Consider the following 17,534-nt stretch of genomic DNA (forward strand, 5'->3'; position numbering starts at 1 on the left):
AAGGTGCTATACAAAATTATTATTATTGAGGTATTTTAGAAAGCATCTTAACATTCGATTTTGGAACTGAGCAGTAGTGTCCGCTAATACATAATGTAAATGACTCTTCAGAATCGTTTTGCTCCTCAAGACCAAGAGTAGGAAAGGGGAGATCTGTAGCCCTACAGACAAACACGATCTTGTGTTTTGTGTCCGATGGTAGTACTTTTCCTTATTGAGTTTGAAGAGGCAGATCGTTTAAAAAGGCCCAGATGTGTCTCAACTGCGTATTCGACACTCTAGTCTCTCTTGTGCTTTCATCTCAGACCACAGGACAGAAATCCCCTCCAGAGGACGCGTAGCATCCTAGTATGTCCGTTCTATCTGTCCGGTCTGGTGTTCCCCTCCGCAGCCATACTCCGTTGCTCGCCCAGGCTAATCAGGTAATGTTACGGGGGATTGAAAGCAAACCCCTCCACCCCCCAACCTGGTTGGCCTTCGCCTGCTCACACTGCGGTGTTGTTTTAAAGCGCATTCTTTCGGCGCTGAACTTGGAAAGGTATTAAAGTGGGATTAGGGGCTCCTCCACAATCCAGTGCTTGTGTCATTCACTGGGCTGCTCTCTTTCACCCCCTCTCTCTCTTTTTCTTTTACCCCCTCCTCTGCCCTGTTTGATTGTGGCGATCAGTGGGAGTTGAAGTGACTGTGCCTTTCAAAAGGAAAAAAAAGGGGTAGGGTTAAATCCCTACTCCACTGCTCCCTGCTAATTCCCCTTGTTCCTCCAAGAAGGATTTACTTCTGCTGCCAGCTTGTGAAAGGCTTTCTCTGCCCATCCGAAAAGTTAGCCGTCGCCTTCCTGCGGAGGTGTGGTTGCTATAGCAGGGGCGTCATGCATGGCTATTCCATCAGAGGTCCCGCTGAGAATGGGGAACGGGTCAGGGGGGCTGACGACAGCCAAAAAGTCCGGATTAGATGCCGGGACAAAGCCAGGACAGGAAGATTCCAGAAGGAACAAATGGGAATTACAGCAGCAAAAATAATGCAAAGTGACAGAGAGGGGAAATAGAAAAATAATGGCTTACAAGATTAGGACGGGTGGGGGAAAAGGAGGTGAGAAGAAAAGAGGCGGATGAAAGGGAATGTTTTCATTTGGATGAGAAGGATCCTGAGAGCGGGGCGGCGTCGAGGTGAGCGGGCGAAACTAGAAAGTGTCACCACTGCTCAACAGGGTTCATTTCCTGTGCTTTCCGGCCTTTATCGCCCTGGGATCTTTGACACGGATTCACATTGTTGAATAAACATTTGATTGGGACTGAGTCATGACAGATCCATTATTCTGTTTGACTTGTTTGACAGATCTGGCATGTAACTGGTTAATCTAGTCAAAATACTGTGTCAGCCATCGGTTAATATGAAAGTTGTGTGTGTTTGGATGTGTTTAGATAGCAGAGATTCCATAAATATGATGGAATATGCAAAATCATCTTGTTATTGTTACCCACTCATCTTTTTTTAATGTTCTTTACAGATGTTTCAGAAGATCATATCATAGTGCTGTGGTCTTTATGCCAAAAATGACAACCATGCTAATCTTCAGTACTTGCTCAATACTTGATTTGTTGTGTGAAAATATATATATATTTTCATGTGATTAATGAAAGCTGTATGGACATAATTGCTTGAACAATAGGGAGTAACCACAACAGATCAGGCTGTGTTTAAACACACAATGATGAAGGTGTATTCCTAAGAAATATTAATTTGCTTCCTTCGCTCAGATTGGAGAAACAGAGCCAGGTAGACGAATATCCCATGAGCACAAGAGAATTGTCGACATGCCAACAGTTTAGTTAGGATTAATAGTTTTCCTCTGGCAAATCAAAATCTTCTAATCTTCTTATTGTCCAACAATAAATAAAAGATTATAAGCTTATGTACAGCCTGCTCCATATTGTTATACTCCAAAAAAAAGAGGTTGTTAAATTTTTTGACGCCCCCCCCCCCCCCCCCCCAAATAATTTTACAATAATTTTAATGTAAAAATTATACACATTTATATTGTAATGTAATTTCCAAAATCTAGAAAATAGTAACTTAAGTTAATGACAGTATGTATAGTATCTAAATCTGTCGTGTAAATACATCTGTGGGATTTAAGTGGGATGTTTTCATTGAAATCTAGAGGACACCCATATCTCTAAAATACAAGTTTAACAGAAACTGAAATAATCATAAAGCATAAGTACATAAAACCTACAGTATCCTCCAATGAGCATTTGCCAGTTATTTTTCCTGCATTAATAATGATGCAGCTCCATAAATGACAAGGCATTTCCACTATATGCTACGTCGGTTTATTCTCGTGACAGCTCAAAGGACGCCCGTAGAAACTCTGACGTGCACAACAACAGTCGCGACAAAAAAAAGTACCCAGCTATACAAACTCCAACAAACAGCGATGCAGCTGGTCGTGTGTCCAGCGGGCTGTCATTATCAGTCCCCCATCACCATCTCACAATGAAATTACCATCACAAAACCCACCATATTTACACATATTCATCTGGACTCATATTAACACATATTCATCACTGTCAACCAACCCTGTCCACCATCAACAGAATATGATGATGGGCATTCTCCCTGTCTCTCCCTCCCCGATGAACAATGCCACAGATGAAACGTAGAGATACGCACAAGCGCCGGGGCAGCTGTCCTACCAGCCAGATCAAACAAAAGAACCAAGGCTAATAAATCAGCTTTTATGGGCTGGACACTGTCACACACACCCGCTTCCTGAAGAGGTGGGCTCCCGCTGAACCTCAGAAGATGAGAGCGAGATGGCAATATCTCTGCCTGTAATGAAAGCAAAATGATTTTATCGACACCCTTAGGAGGAAATGAAGGCTGCGGGGGCGGCCGTGGTCTGTTATGTAAACAGACATGTATTGTGGCACGGCGTATGATTTTAGAGTATATCTGACAGGAGATGAAGATGCAGGTTCACAATGATATAGTGTAAATTTGCATACAATTTTATTATTGTGTTTTTTCTCAGATCAATGGGGTTGTTGTTTGATTACTAGCCGATATCTCGTGAAATAAAATGCAAACACCTTTTAAGCCATCTTCTCTAAGAAATAACTTCCCGATTCAGTATCATTGTGTGAGTGGCGGTGGAGCCTGTCTAATCACTGCAGTGAGTGGGGTAAAGCCAGTGGAGCTGAGGGCCTACGCCGCTGATTGAGGTTTGCTGGTGCGTTGGGTCGAGAGGTGATCCCGTATTTCCTCCCATTGGGTTCTGCTGAAGCGTTGAGGGGTTATGCAGGCTGCATTAACAGATGAGCCAGTGTCAAAGCAGATCGCTCAGGGGCTCAGCCTCATGCCCCCTGCCCCCTTAATCACCAAACTATGATGGACAAGCATATGTAAAGACATTCACAGTGCTGTGATGCCTTCTGACTCTTTACTCTTATGTTAGAAGTCATTATTTACTCGCGTCACGTCATGTCGTCTCAAACCTATTTGTGGTTATTTTTTCACCATAAAAGTAGTCTAAATATATATTTATTTGTTTGTTTGCTACATGTACAGGTATTACTCCCAAAAGTTGTCAGTGAGATAAAAAAAATAACACTTTATTTTACAGTGTCCTTACATGTATACTTACCATTGCAATACCTGTAGATTATGCATAATTACATGCAACTAACCCTCAACCAAATCCTAATCCTACCCTGACTCTATAGTACTGTAAGTACATGTTTTTAATTAATATTACTCATTACTTAAATATATAATTACATTGTAACAATGACACAATAAAGTGTAACTAAATAGATCAAAATTGACAGTTAAGACATTTATGAAGTTCTATTTTGGTAACACTTTACAATAAGGTATCATTTTATTAAAATTAGTTAATACGTTAGTTTACCGAATCAGCATATTAGCATGATTTCTGACAGTGTAACACTGAAGACTGGAGTAATAACTGTTCAAAATTCAGCTTTGCCATCACAAGAATTGGTTACATTTTATAATTTTTAAGTAGCAAACAGTTATTTGAAGTAGTACAAAATATTTCACAATATTTATGTTTTTACTGTATTTTTTATCAAATAAATGCAGCTTTGATGAGCATAAGATACTTCTTTCGAAAGCATTTTAAAAATCTTACCGACCCCAAATATTTGATCGAAAGGTTCAGAACAAAGGTTTGACCGTGTATTTTTTTTTTTTTTTTTTTTACCTTTTATAATTTTTTTCTCTTTCTCTTTGTCACTTTCTCAGGTTATTTGCGACCAAATGCAACGGGTGTCTTGAGAAGATCGCCCCCACAGAGTTTGTGATGCGGGCGCTGGAGTGCGTGTACCACCTCAACTGCTTCTGCTGCTGTGTGTGTGACCGACAGCTACGGAAAGGGGATGAGTTTGTCCTGAAGGACGGACAGCTGCTGTGCAAGAGCGACTATGAGAGGGAGAAAGACCTGCTCGGCTCCGTCAGTCCTGATGACTCAGATTCAGGTATAAATAAAGGCTGTTCTATACACCATAGACCATGATGTCAATGTATTCATAAACATTATTATTAGGGGAGATATCATTTTCATCCGAAGACTTTCTTTCTTCTGCAAATACAGAAGATGATATTCTGAAGAATGTTTCAACTGTTTTTACAATGAAAGCCAATGGGGTTCAAGACAACTGACTTTTATTTCAATTGACTTTCATTGTATGGGCAATAAAAACGTTCTAGAGAAGAAAAAGAAAGGGGAAATTGTGTGCAAAAGGTGTAGAATATGGCCCCTTTAAACAACTATAAGTGGAGGAAGAGCAGTTCCGACAGAGAGAAGCCACACTGTGCTGTCTGATGTTGGCAAGTTAAGTTGCTGGAAAAAGATGAGCTTGAATCTCTGAGTGACAAGAGGGATATCAGGCCCTGCTCACCAACATCCCCTCACACCTTATCGGATGCCCTTTCCCTCACTTCACCGTAATGATGCATCTCACCAAGCCTCACTTTTAACATCCCCATGTGGATTTCATTTAAACGTGCGCAAGCACGCAGCAAACTCTCTTAAACGCAGAGAAATTTGCTAGATGCTTCACCAAGACTGTTTACTATGACGTTTGTCTCATTTATAATGTTAGATTTTTTTGTTTTTGTATGTGTGTTTGGGTTTTAAGTTGACCTGAACACAAGAAGTGAAGTGCAATGGCATGGAATTCATTTGGTTTGCAGCACACCACACTACTGACAAAAAAAGAGATCAGAAACAGATGCGAGAGAGGACCAAATCGGCCCATCATGTTTGTATCTCCTGCTGATTACTTAAAAAGGCCAAACCATTTGCAGACCTAATCGCCAGAGATGTTCACTGCTGATGCCACAAAAGCCACTGGTGCCAAATTGCAGAAGCCCTTAATCTCAAAAAAGAGTCACGCTGGGAACGTGCCCATTTGGGTTTTTATCTTTTGAACTGGGCCAAGTTATGGAGTTTGGCACCTTTTTTTTTAATTACTATTATTATTCAATAAAACACAAGCTGATGTGGCTTATTGGATGAAACCTCCACCCACTGAACAATAAAGCCAATCCCCTGTTTGACTATAATAATTACAGTATGAAAGCCAGGAGCCATTTTGTGAATATGGCACATTAGCTGTACCTACTGAGAGAGATTACCACGACACAGGGCAGGCTTGATTAACCCGCCCAAGGATCACCTAAGACTAATTGAGACATTTTGATTAGTTCATATGAACAGGCAGTGTACATTTTGTGATATGAGGCGAGATATCAAATTGAACTTATTGGATCTATGAGCTTAAATTGTGCTTGTATAGTTTGATTTGACTTTTTTTGCCCTATGTTCTGTGAGCATGTACACTGTTTGAATTTGTGGTTTTGCTATCTGTTTCACTTCCCCTGGATATTAGACCTCATTTCCCATAAGTACTCCACGTTCATACCTTCCCCCAAAATGTTGTATCCGCTGTGTGTTGGATTCTTATCAAAGATTTATATAGTGTAATACAGCCAAAGCTGTGCGCTATTAATTTGAAATGACACAATGTCCAGTCCAATGACAAATTCACATACTTCACAGTCAGAGTTGAAGTCTTGCAGTGGATGTGGCCCACTCGTGCACTAATAAATTGATAACAAAAGTATTAAAACCACATGTGTCTCCTTTCATTATGGATGCACTGTGACTGAATCTCCAAAAATTGAAAAGAACAAAAACATCTATTTATCAGTAGGTTGTCAAAAAGTTGCAGAGTTTTAAAAGTAAATACTGATTCTTCTGAATGATGGATTTCCTTCCAGAGAAAAGCGAAGATGAGGAACTGGATATCAAGCCGGAAAAGGGCTCAGGAGGCACTGGGAAGGGAGATGATGGGAAAGACCCAAGAAGACCCAAGCGACCACGTACCATCCTCACCACGCAGCAGAGACGCGCATTCAAGGCATCGTTTGAGGTGTCTTCCAAACCCTGCCGGAAGGTGAGTTCCTCTAGATATCACTTTCCTTTCTCTTTCTATGGAAGTCATATCTGACTCAGATAAAATAAAACAGAAAATTATGAGATTAAGTTTAAAATAGGAAATAGTCTCATTGTGAGATATAAAGTTGCAGTTGTGATAACGTTTTATTAACAATATATGAAGTTAAAATGTTTTAGTCGTAGTTGTGATATATGGTCACACTGTAACATGTACTCACATAAAGTTAGTCAAAATATTCAAAATTTCAAGAAATGAAATCTCTGTTGTGGGATATGAAGTCACACTTATGAGATATCAAGTCGCAATTATGTGAGATAAAATTGCATTGTCAGACACTTACGAGAAAAAGTTGGAATTACAAGACATGCAGTTGCAATATAGTCGCAATTGCATGAAATAGTGTCAGTTAAGAGTTTTAATTAACGTAGTAATTTTAAAACATTAGGTTGCAATTGAGAGTCGCAATTGTAATATATAGTAACCTTAAAATAGTTACAGTTGTGATAAATGAAGTTGCAATTGTGAGATGTCAAATCACATTGCAATAAATAGTGAAATTAACAAGAAAATGTAGCAATTGTGAAATATCAAGATGCTATTGTTAGATATGAAGTTGCAATTGTAAGGTCAGGTTGCACTAACCAAAAAAGTTGCAATTGCAAGATATTCAGTGAGATGTACATTCACATTGTTTGAGATAAAGTCTCAATAGTGAGAGATAATTCTGAGTTATGTTTTTAAACACTCTGAAATGGGTTTCCATATATAATACACAGACTCTTCACTAAAGACATAAATGATTTTTTGTGTGTGTGTAATCTAGGTAAGAGAGACGCTGGCTGCGGAGACAGGCCTGAGCGTGCGCGTGGTTCAAGTGTGGTTCCAGAACCAAAGAGCCAAGGTGACTACCTTATTAATCATCCAGTATTACCCGCACAAACCTGATAATGTACATCCAAGGACCAGATAACACAACAATTTGCAAGTAATCCTCCAACAACGCACTAAAGTCCTCGCAACCGCTGCCAAAAGGGAAAGAGCGAGTGAGGCTCGAGACAGCAAATCTCAGTCGCTATCTGCCTGAAGCTTAACCTCTCGACGCATTCCACAAAAAACTCCCCAAGAGTTCGAGAGAGATGTATTCACATCCATCCTGCTCTTACGTTAGCGTCTGAAACCCACCTCAGAGCACTGATTTTATCTTCAAAAGGCTGCGGATAATATAATGCAGCCAGATCAAGCTTGGCGTAGTTCAAGCAGAGGTGAACAACAAGGAGCATCTCTCTTTAGATAGCCGAGAGTTGGTCTGGGGAGTCGCGAAGTTTTCTGATTGTGCTTTTATCGTTATTTTTTCAGATGAAGAAGTTGGCGCGGAGACAGCAGCAGCAACAGGAGCAGCAGAACTCCCAAAGGCTGGGCCAAGGTAAAATGTCCTAATATGAACCCGAAGGCAACCAGATTGGTCCGAAATACAACTCTAAGTTGATTTGTTGAAAATCAACAAACATAAATAGCATTTATCTCCAATCTCCAGACGTTTTGTTGCGTTTTTGTAATTTTGTGGGGAAATGTTTTAAATGCATCTGGAAATCAGATTAGCCAAAGCATTTAATAAAAGAACACATTTGTAGAATTTTAACTGTAGAATTTTCTGCTGGTTTCAGTGAGCGCAGATTCAGTGCGGGTATCTTATAGGGAGTTTTACTCAATCTAGCTGTAACTGGTCAAAATTCAATGTTTGAAAGAATATCCAAGGGTAGAAAGTGAGGTATCCCATCTGACCTCCTTCCACATCATCCCTTGCAGTGTGAGTTGTGTCCACCCTGACGCTGACCACTGGTCGCTGTAGATTAGGTGGAAAAACGAGTGTAACCCTTGTGTGTGGATGGAAGTATGGAGGTGGATGAATTAATTTGCGGGATAAGTGCATTGAAGTTGCCTCCACTTTCCCGTTCCCTGAAGTGACCCAGCATCCTAGTTTCAGTAAAGCAGTTGTCTCAAGTTGCCATGCAGCCGGGGGCAAAGGATGAGCCACTGTGCGTCTGTGATCTTCACGCTCATGGAATTCACGGCCTTCATGTTTTTAAGTTGCTGATCATGCTTGGCAACATTCCATGTATTAATACCATTTTTCAGCAATGCAACAAGGCTAATTTTTCATTTTCGAGTGTTAAAGATCTAATCCGTTAAGTAGTGGCTTTTCGACAGTTAATATGTTGCTGTGACTATCCAACTGGGCTTCTGTAACAGATGAGTTTGGATGAGACTGTCTGGAAAATGGAAACGTGAAGAATATTATTCCAAGCTCTACGGAGGAGGACAAATGTTTCCTCTACAGCTCAAGAGTCTTAATTCCTGTACAAATATTTGTTGTAAGGCAGTGGAGTCCATTCCTCCATCAGTCATATTTATTTATTCGCTCTTTCTGCGTTTCTCTTTAGAGACTGTGGAAATCGTCATAATGCAGTTTTATTTTAGAGATAAAGGTTGAATACAGAGAACACATGTCCCTCTTATGGCTGTGTTGGATAAAATATACACCTTATTGTACTTAAGGCTTAAATTTTAATAATCAAATAAAGCTAACTTGACTGTAGGTTTATGGCTAAAAACATTGCTTAATAAATATAAGACCTTTAATTTAATGTTTGCACAAAGTCTGTTTACATTTTATATCCTTATAGCTTTACATTTTTGTTGGTGTACTTAGGAAGACTACATTTTAATAATCAAACATGTTAATTCTACTGAATGTATGTGCCTGATAATATTGCTTAAGACCTTAACACATTTTATTTGCATTTTAGATCCTTAAAGAGACATAAACATGAGTTTTGTTCTTTGAGATAAGAGCTTGTCTTCCTGTCTTGATTTTCTGGAAAACTGAGGGTTTATATTGACATTTTATTGCTGAACAAACTCCCTTGTGCCTGCTCCCCTGCAAAGCCATAATCCAGACGATCATTGAATCATCTTCAGTGATAAACCACAAGCAATAATACTTTTATTTTATAGACCGATGTTGGACTATTCTCATGATGCATTCATTTATGGAGCTTTGACTCTGCTGTGTAGAGCAAAAAGATCACTGCTGAACATCAGAAGTGTAAAGTCATCACATTGACACTAGTTTCTCTGCGTTTGCTTCAGCACTTTTGTGGTCTTTGGCTGTGTCACATTTAATGGGATAATTCAAGTCAGATAGTGATCCATCTTTGGTCATGAACCCTACCCTCATGAACCAATAGAAATCTTTTCTCAGAGAAACAAAAGAAAATGATAGGGTGATGGGGAGAGAAAGACAGCTAGGTGTAGATGAACTATTCTGGTGGTCTGAGATACTGAGAAGTTTTGTGAAGTCAGACTCCCCTTTGGGAAATACCAAAGCGAGGCCATGATGTCATGAATCATGGAATTGGGCTGGAATATGTCATCCGATGGAGCCCCATGGTTAATACATCGTTATATTTGTTATCGTAAATCCTATCTGTCTTGGTTATAAGTGTCAGCTTTCCAATAGCTTCAGCTGTGGGGCCAGTGATTGGTGTGAAAACATTCTAGAAAAGACTTTGCTGCGTCATTTTGTGGTTCAAGGGCATTTATAAGATTTCCTGACATCTTACAACTTTATGTAGGTCACAGACAGAAAGAAAAGAAGGAAAAAAAATGCGATTTAAAAAATCTTACTTTCTTTGAAAATCTTACTTTGTGGATGGTCATAAAAACATTAAAACCATTTAAAAAAGATTTAAATTGAATTATACTGGCTCTTCTACAAGTCGATGTATCGGAATGGTAATGCATTTTATATATCGCTCTCTGCAACGTTGAACACATAATGGTAATTATTATGATTAGCCTTTTGCTTAACTGCGTTATCAAACAGGTAATGTAACACAAACCATGTTCCCGTTCGCCATCTGCTGCTATCTAAAAATCAGCATTCTTAGAAACGCTTAGAACAACTTAGGATTGTCAGTGGAGAAAGGCATATAGTTCATCATAACATAGTAATATACATCATATACAGAAGTCACATGCTATATTGCTAAATGTACCCAATTTTCAAATCAACAGAAACATAGCGGGATAACTAGCTTCTCTTGAGACTCCCCTGCTTTGCAGCTGGTAATGAAATGCTAAAGCACGCCCAAACTTTGACATGATTGGTTATAAGGTTTGTGACGTAAAAAACACCTGCGATTTCAAACCGCGTTTTTAAGACTGTCTTTAGATCAACCCGCCATTTTAAGAAGAAAATACTCAGCAACGGTGTTGACTGATGAATTTGTGCATGGTTTGTTTAAAGCCTATTAAAAACACCACATAGGAGACTTATTGACACAGTCATGAGAGTCTGCAGGGGTTCTCTCTATGACATAATTTCCTTTTTTATGTTTTGTTTTTTTCCCCTGCATGTTGGTTGGACCACGTTTGATTTGGTGGACAATTTTTATGTTTATAAGCTGTGAAGCAGTTCTCATATTTTTTTTTCAATATTGTTTTTAGATAGGGCCAAAAAGAAAAAAAGCATCACAGTATCTACACTTTTATTTTTATTTTATGATACTCAGAAAAATCCTGGATTATGGGTTAGAAAAGTGTCAGTGTGGTGAAACTCAGCATCAGATGTCTTTGCATCAGAGTAGAAGATGTAATGGAAACTTGTGGAAGCCTGTAGAAATGAATTGCAGACATCTTTCTTGCGAGAGCTCACCACTCAAAAGCAGAGGGCTGAGATGGTGGGCTCCAGACTGGAAGCCACAAGAGTCATTCCTAACCCTCGGCATTGTGTGTGACTCATAGAGAACTGCCCTACAGGGCTGGTGTCACAGCGTCTTCTCCCACTACAGAACGAGAGTGTTTCTTGTTTGTTGGTTTTCATGAAATTCAACTTGATTTTGAGGCCAGATACCAGACCCAGCCTTGATTTTTGGAGAAACCCAATCCACAGAAAGTACAATGCTTACAAAACGAAACATTAATGTTTTGCATTATGTACAGTTGTTAAACTAACTATGGCCTCCAGTTTGCAGAGATGATGTCAGTCATCTCTACCGTGAGAATGTCGCAAGGGCTGATCAATGTCTTCTTTTTCTCCCCTTCCAGAGGTGATGTCCAATCGGATGGAGGGAATGATGAACTCCTACACACCATTAGCTCCAGCCCAACAACAGATGGTTGCCATGGAGAACGGTTACAGCACCGATCCATTCCAGCAGGGCCTCACCCCTCCTCAAATGCCCGGTGACCACATGAACCCATATGGTGAGCATCAACCCATGAGCTCTGTCATGTTTGCTCCCTGAAGCTGGGGCATGTGTTTGGACCACAAGGTTCACAGAATGCGACCACACCACCCTTCTTTCCTCATGAGATTACGCAAGCACACCCCTTTATTTTGAAGTATTCCTTCCAAATGAATTCAGCATGTTTCAAAACCATACTCGCCCCATCCACTGTTCCCAGAGCTACCCGTTCGGTTTATTCGCTCTGGGTCTCGTAGGGATTAATGGTGTAGTCTGTTATGCTGTTTGACACTGTCTATTGGATGTTTGGTAAAGAGCTGAACGATGATCTGTGGTGCGGCATGTAAAAACAACAATGGTTAACCATGATGACTGACGTTTAAAGTACCATGGGAAAGCATGGGTCTGCTAGCAAAACAACAAAATGAGCAAAACCATTGAGAGCTAGCTAGCCACATGTGCATTTGTCAAAAAACAAATAGCATCAATTATTAATTCATAAATGCCATTATGTTTTTGGAGAATTGAACCCCATGACATTTTAAAACCTGAACGTTCAGGTTCCTTCATAAAACCTTTAAATTATCTGAAATGTTTGTAAAAAAAAAGGCACCTTAGCATAGGCTTTTGGGGGACTGCAAGGGTCCTCTCTAAGGTATCACTTCCTTTTTTTACTTTTTTATCTCTTTTTTTGCATGTTAGTTGCACCATATTAATTTTTTTTATTATTATTATGTTATACTGTCTAAGTTTTCTTTTCAATAATTTAATTTTTCATTCATTTTAATGAAGCTTTTTTATTTCATTATGCTATCGGGCAGTTATATCACTGTACCATGGGTCAGCATCCATGGGTCTGCTAGCAAAACAACACAATGAGCAAAACCAGTGACATTCGCATTCGTCAAAATCTGGTATAACTTTTGGGTAGGAAGCGAACATTAATTCCTCAGAGTGAGGCGGTTTCTGGACAACTACAATTGTTCTCTGTATTATTGACATTAACTTCAAGCATTAGCCACATAAATCTGGAGACATCGGTCACAGCCAGCCTAAAAACAGGTCCCAAGTGTCTTGTCATTCATTCTCCTGAATGGCAAGGCCCAAATCCCCGGTCTCATCACACTCCAGCTTGGGTTTTATGGGAGAACAGCAGGGACAGACAACATTGCCAGCTCATTAAAAAACCATAGGCCATCAACCTGTCACTGTCTTGCGGAATGGTGTCATTAAGTACTGCAAAGCGTATTACAGCTAACTGTGCCCACAAGGAAAATGATAGAGCGGGAAGATTAGCTCAGAAGTAAACATTTGCTATTAGCTCGGTTGTTAGTGAGAAACCATTCAGTTTAGCAATATCAGATTGTCTGGAATGGAATCCCATAACAAATACATAATTGAACAGTCATAAATTTAATGTTGTTTATTTGAAAAGAGACTTTTAATGTAAGGGTCTATGATCATTAACTTTCCAAAGAAGTTCAAATTTACTTCTTTCAAATGTACATTATAATTGTGCGTGTGTGTGTGTGTGTGTGTATATATTTTATATATATATATTTGCTTGGAAAAAGAATATATACATATGGTTCGAGCTTTCAATGACAGTACCTTACCACACACATACACACACACATATATATATATATATATATATATATATATATATATATATATATATATATATATATATATATATATATTTACTCATAAATACAATTGTTTTTGGAAAGACACACCATATGACATTTTACAACCTGAACTAACCTTTCCTTTATAAAATCACTTGCTCATGAGGTACTGCACAGTTGGTTGCACCACATTAAAATATTTAATAATAATAATAATAATAACTGTTAATATTATTTAATTTAACATTCTCATTATAGAAGAGGTATTCAGGTCGTTGTATGTCTGATTTTATTATGCATTTTTTAATACAGATAAACACTGACCCGTTTTCTCTTTCCTCTTACCACAGGAAATGACTCGATATTCCACGACATTGACAGTGACACTTCGTTGACCAGCCTTAGTGACTGCTTCTTGGCCTCGTCCGAGGCGGGCTCAATGCAAGCGAGAGTGGGGAACCCCATCGACCGACTCTATTCCATGCAGAGCTCCTACTTTGCTTCATGAAAACCTAAACAGACAAGGAAATGCAAGAGTGGGTCACTCGCTGCAGCTCACTAGTCAGACGCCACCTATCAAGGAAATACAACGGAATCGTCAACAAAGCTTAAAGACGAGACATCTAAGATAGACAAGCAGGCAAAAACAGAAAAGACAAGTGAACTTGAAGACTTACAGTCCATATTTCTCTGCAGTGAAGTGCCAGCTCTGGACGCCCAGGCGCCTGAGGCTGAGATTTTTTTTCTAGTTACTTGTAGATTGTTTGTACATGACTTTCTCAGAAGTAGCATTTCACCTTACCCTCATTGAAAAAGAGTATTGATGTACAGTTTGACGTCACTGAAGCATCAAACCTCGACTCATGATTTCCTGCCAGGAGAGGCAGAAGATCAAGACACAAAGCTCATAATGCATGAATCCATATCCTTGTGATTGTTACGTTTTAAAAAAAAAATGGAGAAAAAAAATATTGTGTTGTTCAGATGTTAAAATGTGATGTTCGGACTCATAATTTCCTCCTTTTTTTCATTATGTTCAGCATTGCATTTTTATCACTTTAATAGGTTAGCCCTCTGAAAGACAATTTAGAAAAGCTTAGAGGGGTGATATGTATAATGTATCTGCATTTGTAAGTATGTTAGTGTGTGTGAGTGCGAGTGTGTGTATGTGTGTGTTCCAGTCTCCTCTGCCTGTGTGCGTGCGTGCGTGCGTGTGTGTGTGTGTGTATGTGTGTGTGTGAAATGGTAAGGTACTGTCATTGAAAGCTAGAACCATGTGTATATATACTTTTCCCAAACAAATCTGTTGTGCATGTTAAAAATGGAGATCATTCTATTTATTTAACTAAAACATGCTTTTGAAGGTACTTAAGAAACTGAAAAGCTTTATTTAAAAAGGAGAACATCATGTTTAAGTAGCTGATACATTAATTTCACGTCATTCTTGTATGTGTTTTAATTAGAAAAAGCAATGTATCTTTATTCCAGAAATGTACAAAAAAATGTGCTATTTATTTGTTTCAGCCCTGACATTGCCGAAAAATACATTTCCAAATGCGAAGATCGCTAATTTGCCAAAGTCTGTTGGTAGAATGAATAAAGTCCTTTTCTCCTTGATTTTCTAGAGTCCACAAGGCTATTTTTGTACATTATTAATAATGTTTTTTTTTTTTTTTTTTACTTCTATTTTTGTTATTAACTTTTTATTTTAAAATTTACGGGATTATTTTGTTGAACATATGTGATGGAACTTAATGAACTAGAAACTAAAACTTAAAAACAACAATTATATTTTTTTTTACTGAAATTAAAATGAAAAAACAAAACAAAATCTATAGTATATCAATGGTACTAAAACAACAGAATGGAAACAATGCCTGGTAAATTTACTATTCTGATTTTTCAGAAATGTTATTCTTATTTATAGTTGTAACAATTATTTCATAATATTTATTTATAAATTAATTAGTATAATATTAGGTGATAAATGTGTTACTTTATGAATAAGAATTAATCTATTAATTAATTAATATTATAATTATAAATAACTGTTTATTATTGGAAATGTAATTGATGTTAAGTTTAAAACATCCCTTCAAATATAATAATAATTAAAAAAACAATTAAAAAAAAACACTAAACAACTAAAATATTAACAACACACTCAGACTAAACAAAAAGCATAATGGTGTGCACATTTCAATTCATATTCCATCTGTCACACATGCATAATTATGAAGCCTGAGTGGACGTTTTCTATTAAGTCAATGTGTTTACCGGAGGATCTGTCTTCTTACAACAATAGGTTTTGAATTACTGGAGATTGGAACAAAGCTTTGCAAGCATGAGTCATACGTGTTCTCTGGTGTCACACTATCACACATCACATGCCACACACTGAGCTCATGCATGCGTGTTGGTACAGCAATGGGAGCTCTTGCTTTCCAAGTCGTACAGGCCGTAAATTAATCCAGTGCAGTTTTAGATTCCTCAGCAGACAGAGGCCTGAAGGCCAGATCTGGTACCAGCACTGCAAGCACTCTCTGATGATCAAATGGTGGTATATCTTCCATCTTATCTTGCTCTCATCTGCCATCACAGGTGTTAGTAGGTGTGGTTGTTCATCTAGTCTCTGTCAGAGCAGGTCTTATCAGCAGATTCACCGCAGGAACTCCTCCAAGCTTGGATCTACAGTGACACGGCAGCTCCTCACATGCAAAGAATTGGGAAGTGGGTGGCACTCTGTTCGACCCACTGACCTTTCCATGGCTTCCTCTGGAAATGCATTTCTGTCATTCCTTCCAATACTGACCACCCACTTTTTACTCAAACCTTTGCATTTCAATGAGGACTGTCACTTACATGTTAACCCTGGATCATGCTAAACCCTGGGTAAACGGAATCCTGGGTTATCTTAATTCATGTTTCACACTGCTCAAAATGTACCCAAGGTTAACAATTAATACTGGGGATTCTTAAGCTGACGTTTCACACGGTATATTCCTAAACCCTGGGTTAACATTCTTATTTGCATAATTATGTGGGGTGTCAGTGTGACTGACTGGACAAACACAGCACGTGACCTGTTTACATAAAGGCACTAGCAGTGTACAACCTAATATTATATATTTCCAACTGAACGACCGCTTTTTTTCCTGAATGGACTTTTCTAACTATAAAGGTAAGAATGAAACAGTCTCTTCACCTCAATTGATGCGTTTTTGTCACCATTTTACATTTTCCCTTCAAAAGCTGAAACTACTGTTTATACAACACACAGTGTTATTGTGACTCTCCAAAGCATGTAAATATGAGGCACATGAACAGCTGTCTGTTGCTAAGCATCTAGTCGTAACATTCTAATATGGCATCGTTTCACACTGACTGTACAAGTTTGTCACCACAGTGCGGAGTTAAAGTCACCATAAAATCAAATTTGACCTCTTATTTTTAATGGAATATTGCAGCGTTTATTTTAAATTATTCATGCACATCTTTTTTATTTTAAATTCATGTGCTCTTATAATCTTTAGTCAACCCATCGCTCACATGAGATCGCAGCAATGGCAAATGATTCAATAATCCAATCAATTCCCGATGGACTAAATCAAGTCCCTCCCTAAATTATTTTCTTGTGTCACAATAGGGAAGAAGCAGAGCAGGGTTTCAAAACCCTGGATTGTTTTTTTTTTTTTGTTTTTTTTTTAAACTAATTTACAAGGGTAACATTTTCTTCTACCTTGGGTTAAAGAATGTCCTTCTTGGTTCCATCCCTGCGTAGATATTTTCTAAGTAATAGGGAGTACAGCTCATATGTACTTGAATGAAGAAAACATATTTTTAAAGACTGTGTTACTAACATTTCAAATCAGCAAAAAAATCTAACAACAATACCATCATATTTACCAAATTATGTTTTATTAACAAAATTCGGGAGGAACACATTCAAGTGATCTATCCAATCAGCACTAGAGGATGCTTATATATATGTAGCCGACTCACCTATGTTCCTAGTTTTCAGTATCCCTCCACAACCCCGACTCCTCACTCTTGGAGTCTCTTGGCTGGTTCCTATCACAGCCAGGGATACAGTGGGATTGCTTTGGGTTCAGGCCAAAATACTGAGCTCAGAGCCCTCTCCTCAGACAGCAGACCAAACACGCAT

General features: G+C 38.5%; 1 protein-coding gene across 2 annotated transcripts in view; it reads left to right on the forward strand.

Annotated features, from left to right (window-relative positions):
- The window catches only part of lmx1bb (LIM homeobox transcription factor 1, beta b), a 65,369-nt gene extending 50,383 nt beyond the window's left edge, over positions 1 to 14,986 (forward strand). For both annotated transcript variants that reach the window (XM_084087233.1, XM_084087234.1), the window contains exons 4-9: positions 4,271 to 4,503; positions 6,311 to 6,486; positions 7,313 to 7,390; positions 7,846 to 7,912; positions 11,599 to 11,757; positions 13,720 to 14,986. In XM_084087233.1, the coding sequence (XP_083943359.1) occupies positions 4,271 to 4,503; positions 6,311 to 6,486; positions 7,313 to 7,390; positions 7,846 to 7,912; positions 11,599 to 11,757; positions 13,720 to 13,877 (871 nt within the window). In that variant the 3' untranslated portion in view covers positions 13,878 to 14,986. The remainder of the gene's footprint in view (positions 1 to 4,270; positions 4,504 to 6,310; positions 6,487 to 7,312; positions 7,391 to 7,845; positions 7,913 to 11,598; positions 11,758 to 13,719) is intronic.
- Positions 14,987 to 17,534: the final 2,548 nt, after the last annotated feature.

This window comes from Abramis brama, assembly GCF_963993115.1.
Source record: "Abramis brama genome assembly, chromosome: 16".
In the NCBI taxonomy this organism is placed as follows: domain Eukaryota; kingdom Metazoa; phylum Chordata; class Actinopteri; order Cypriniformes; family Leuciscidae; genus Abramis; species Abramis brama.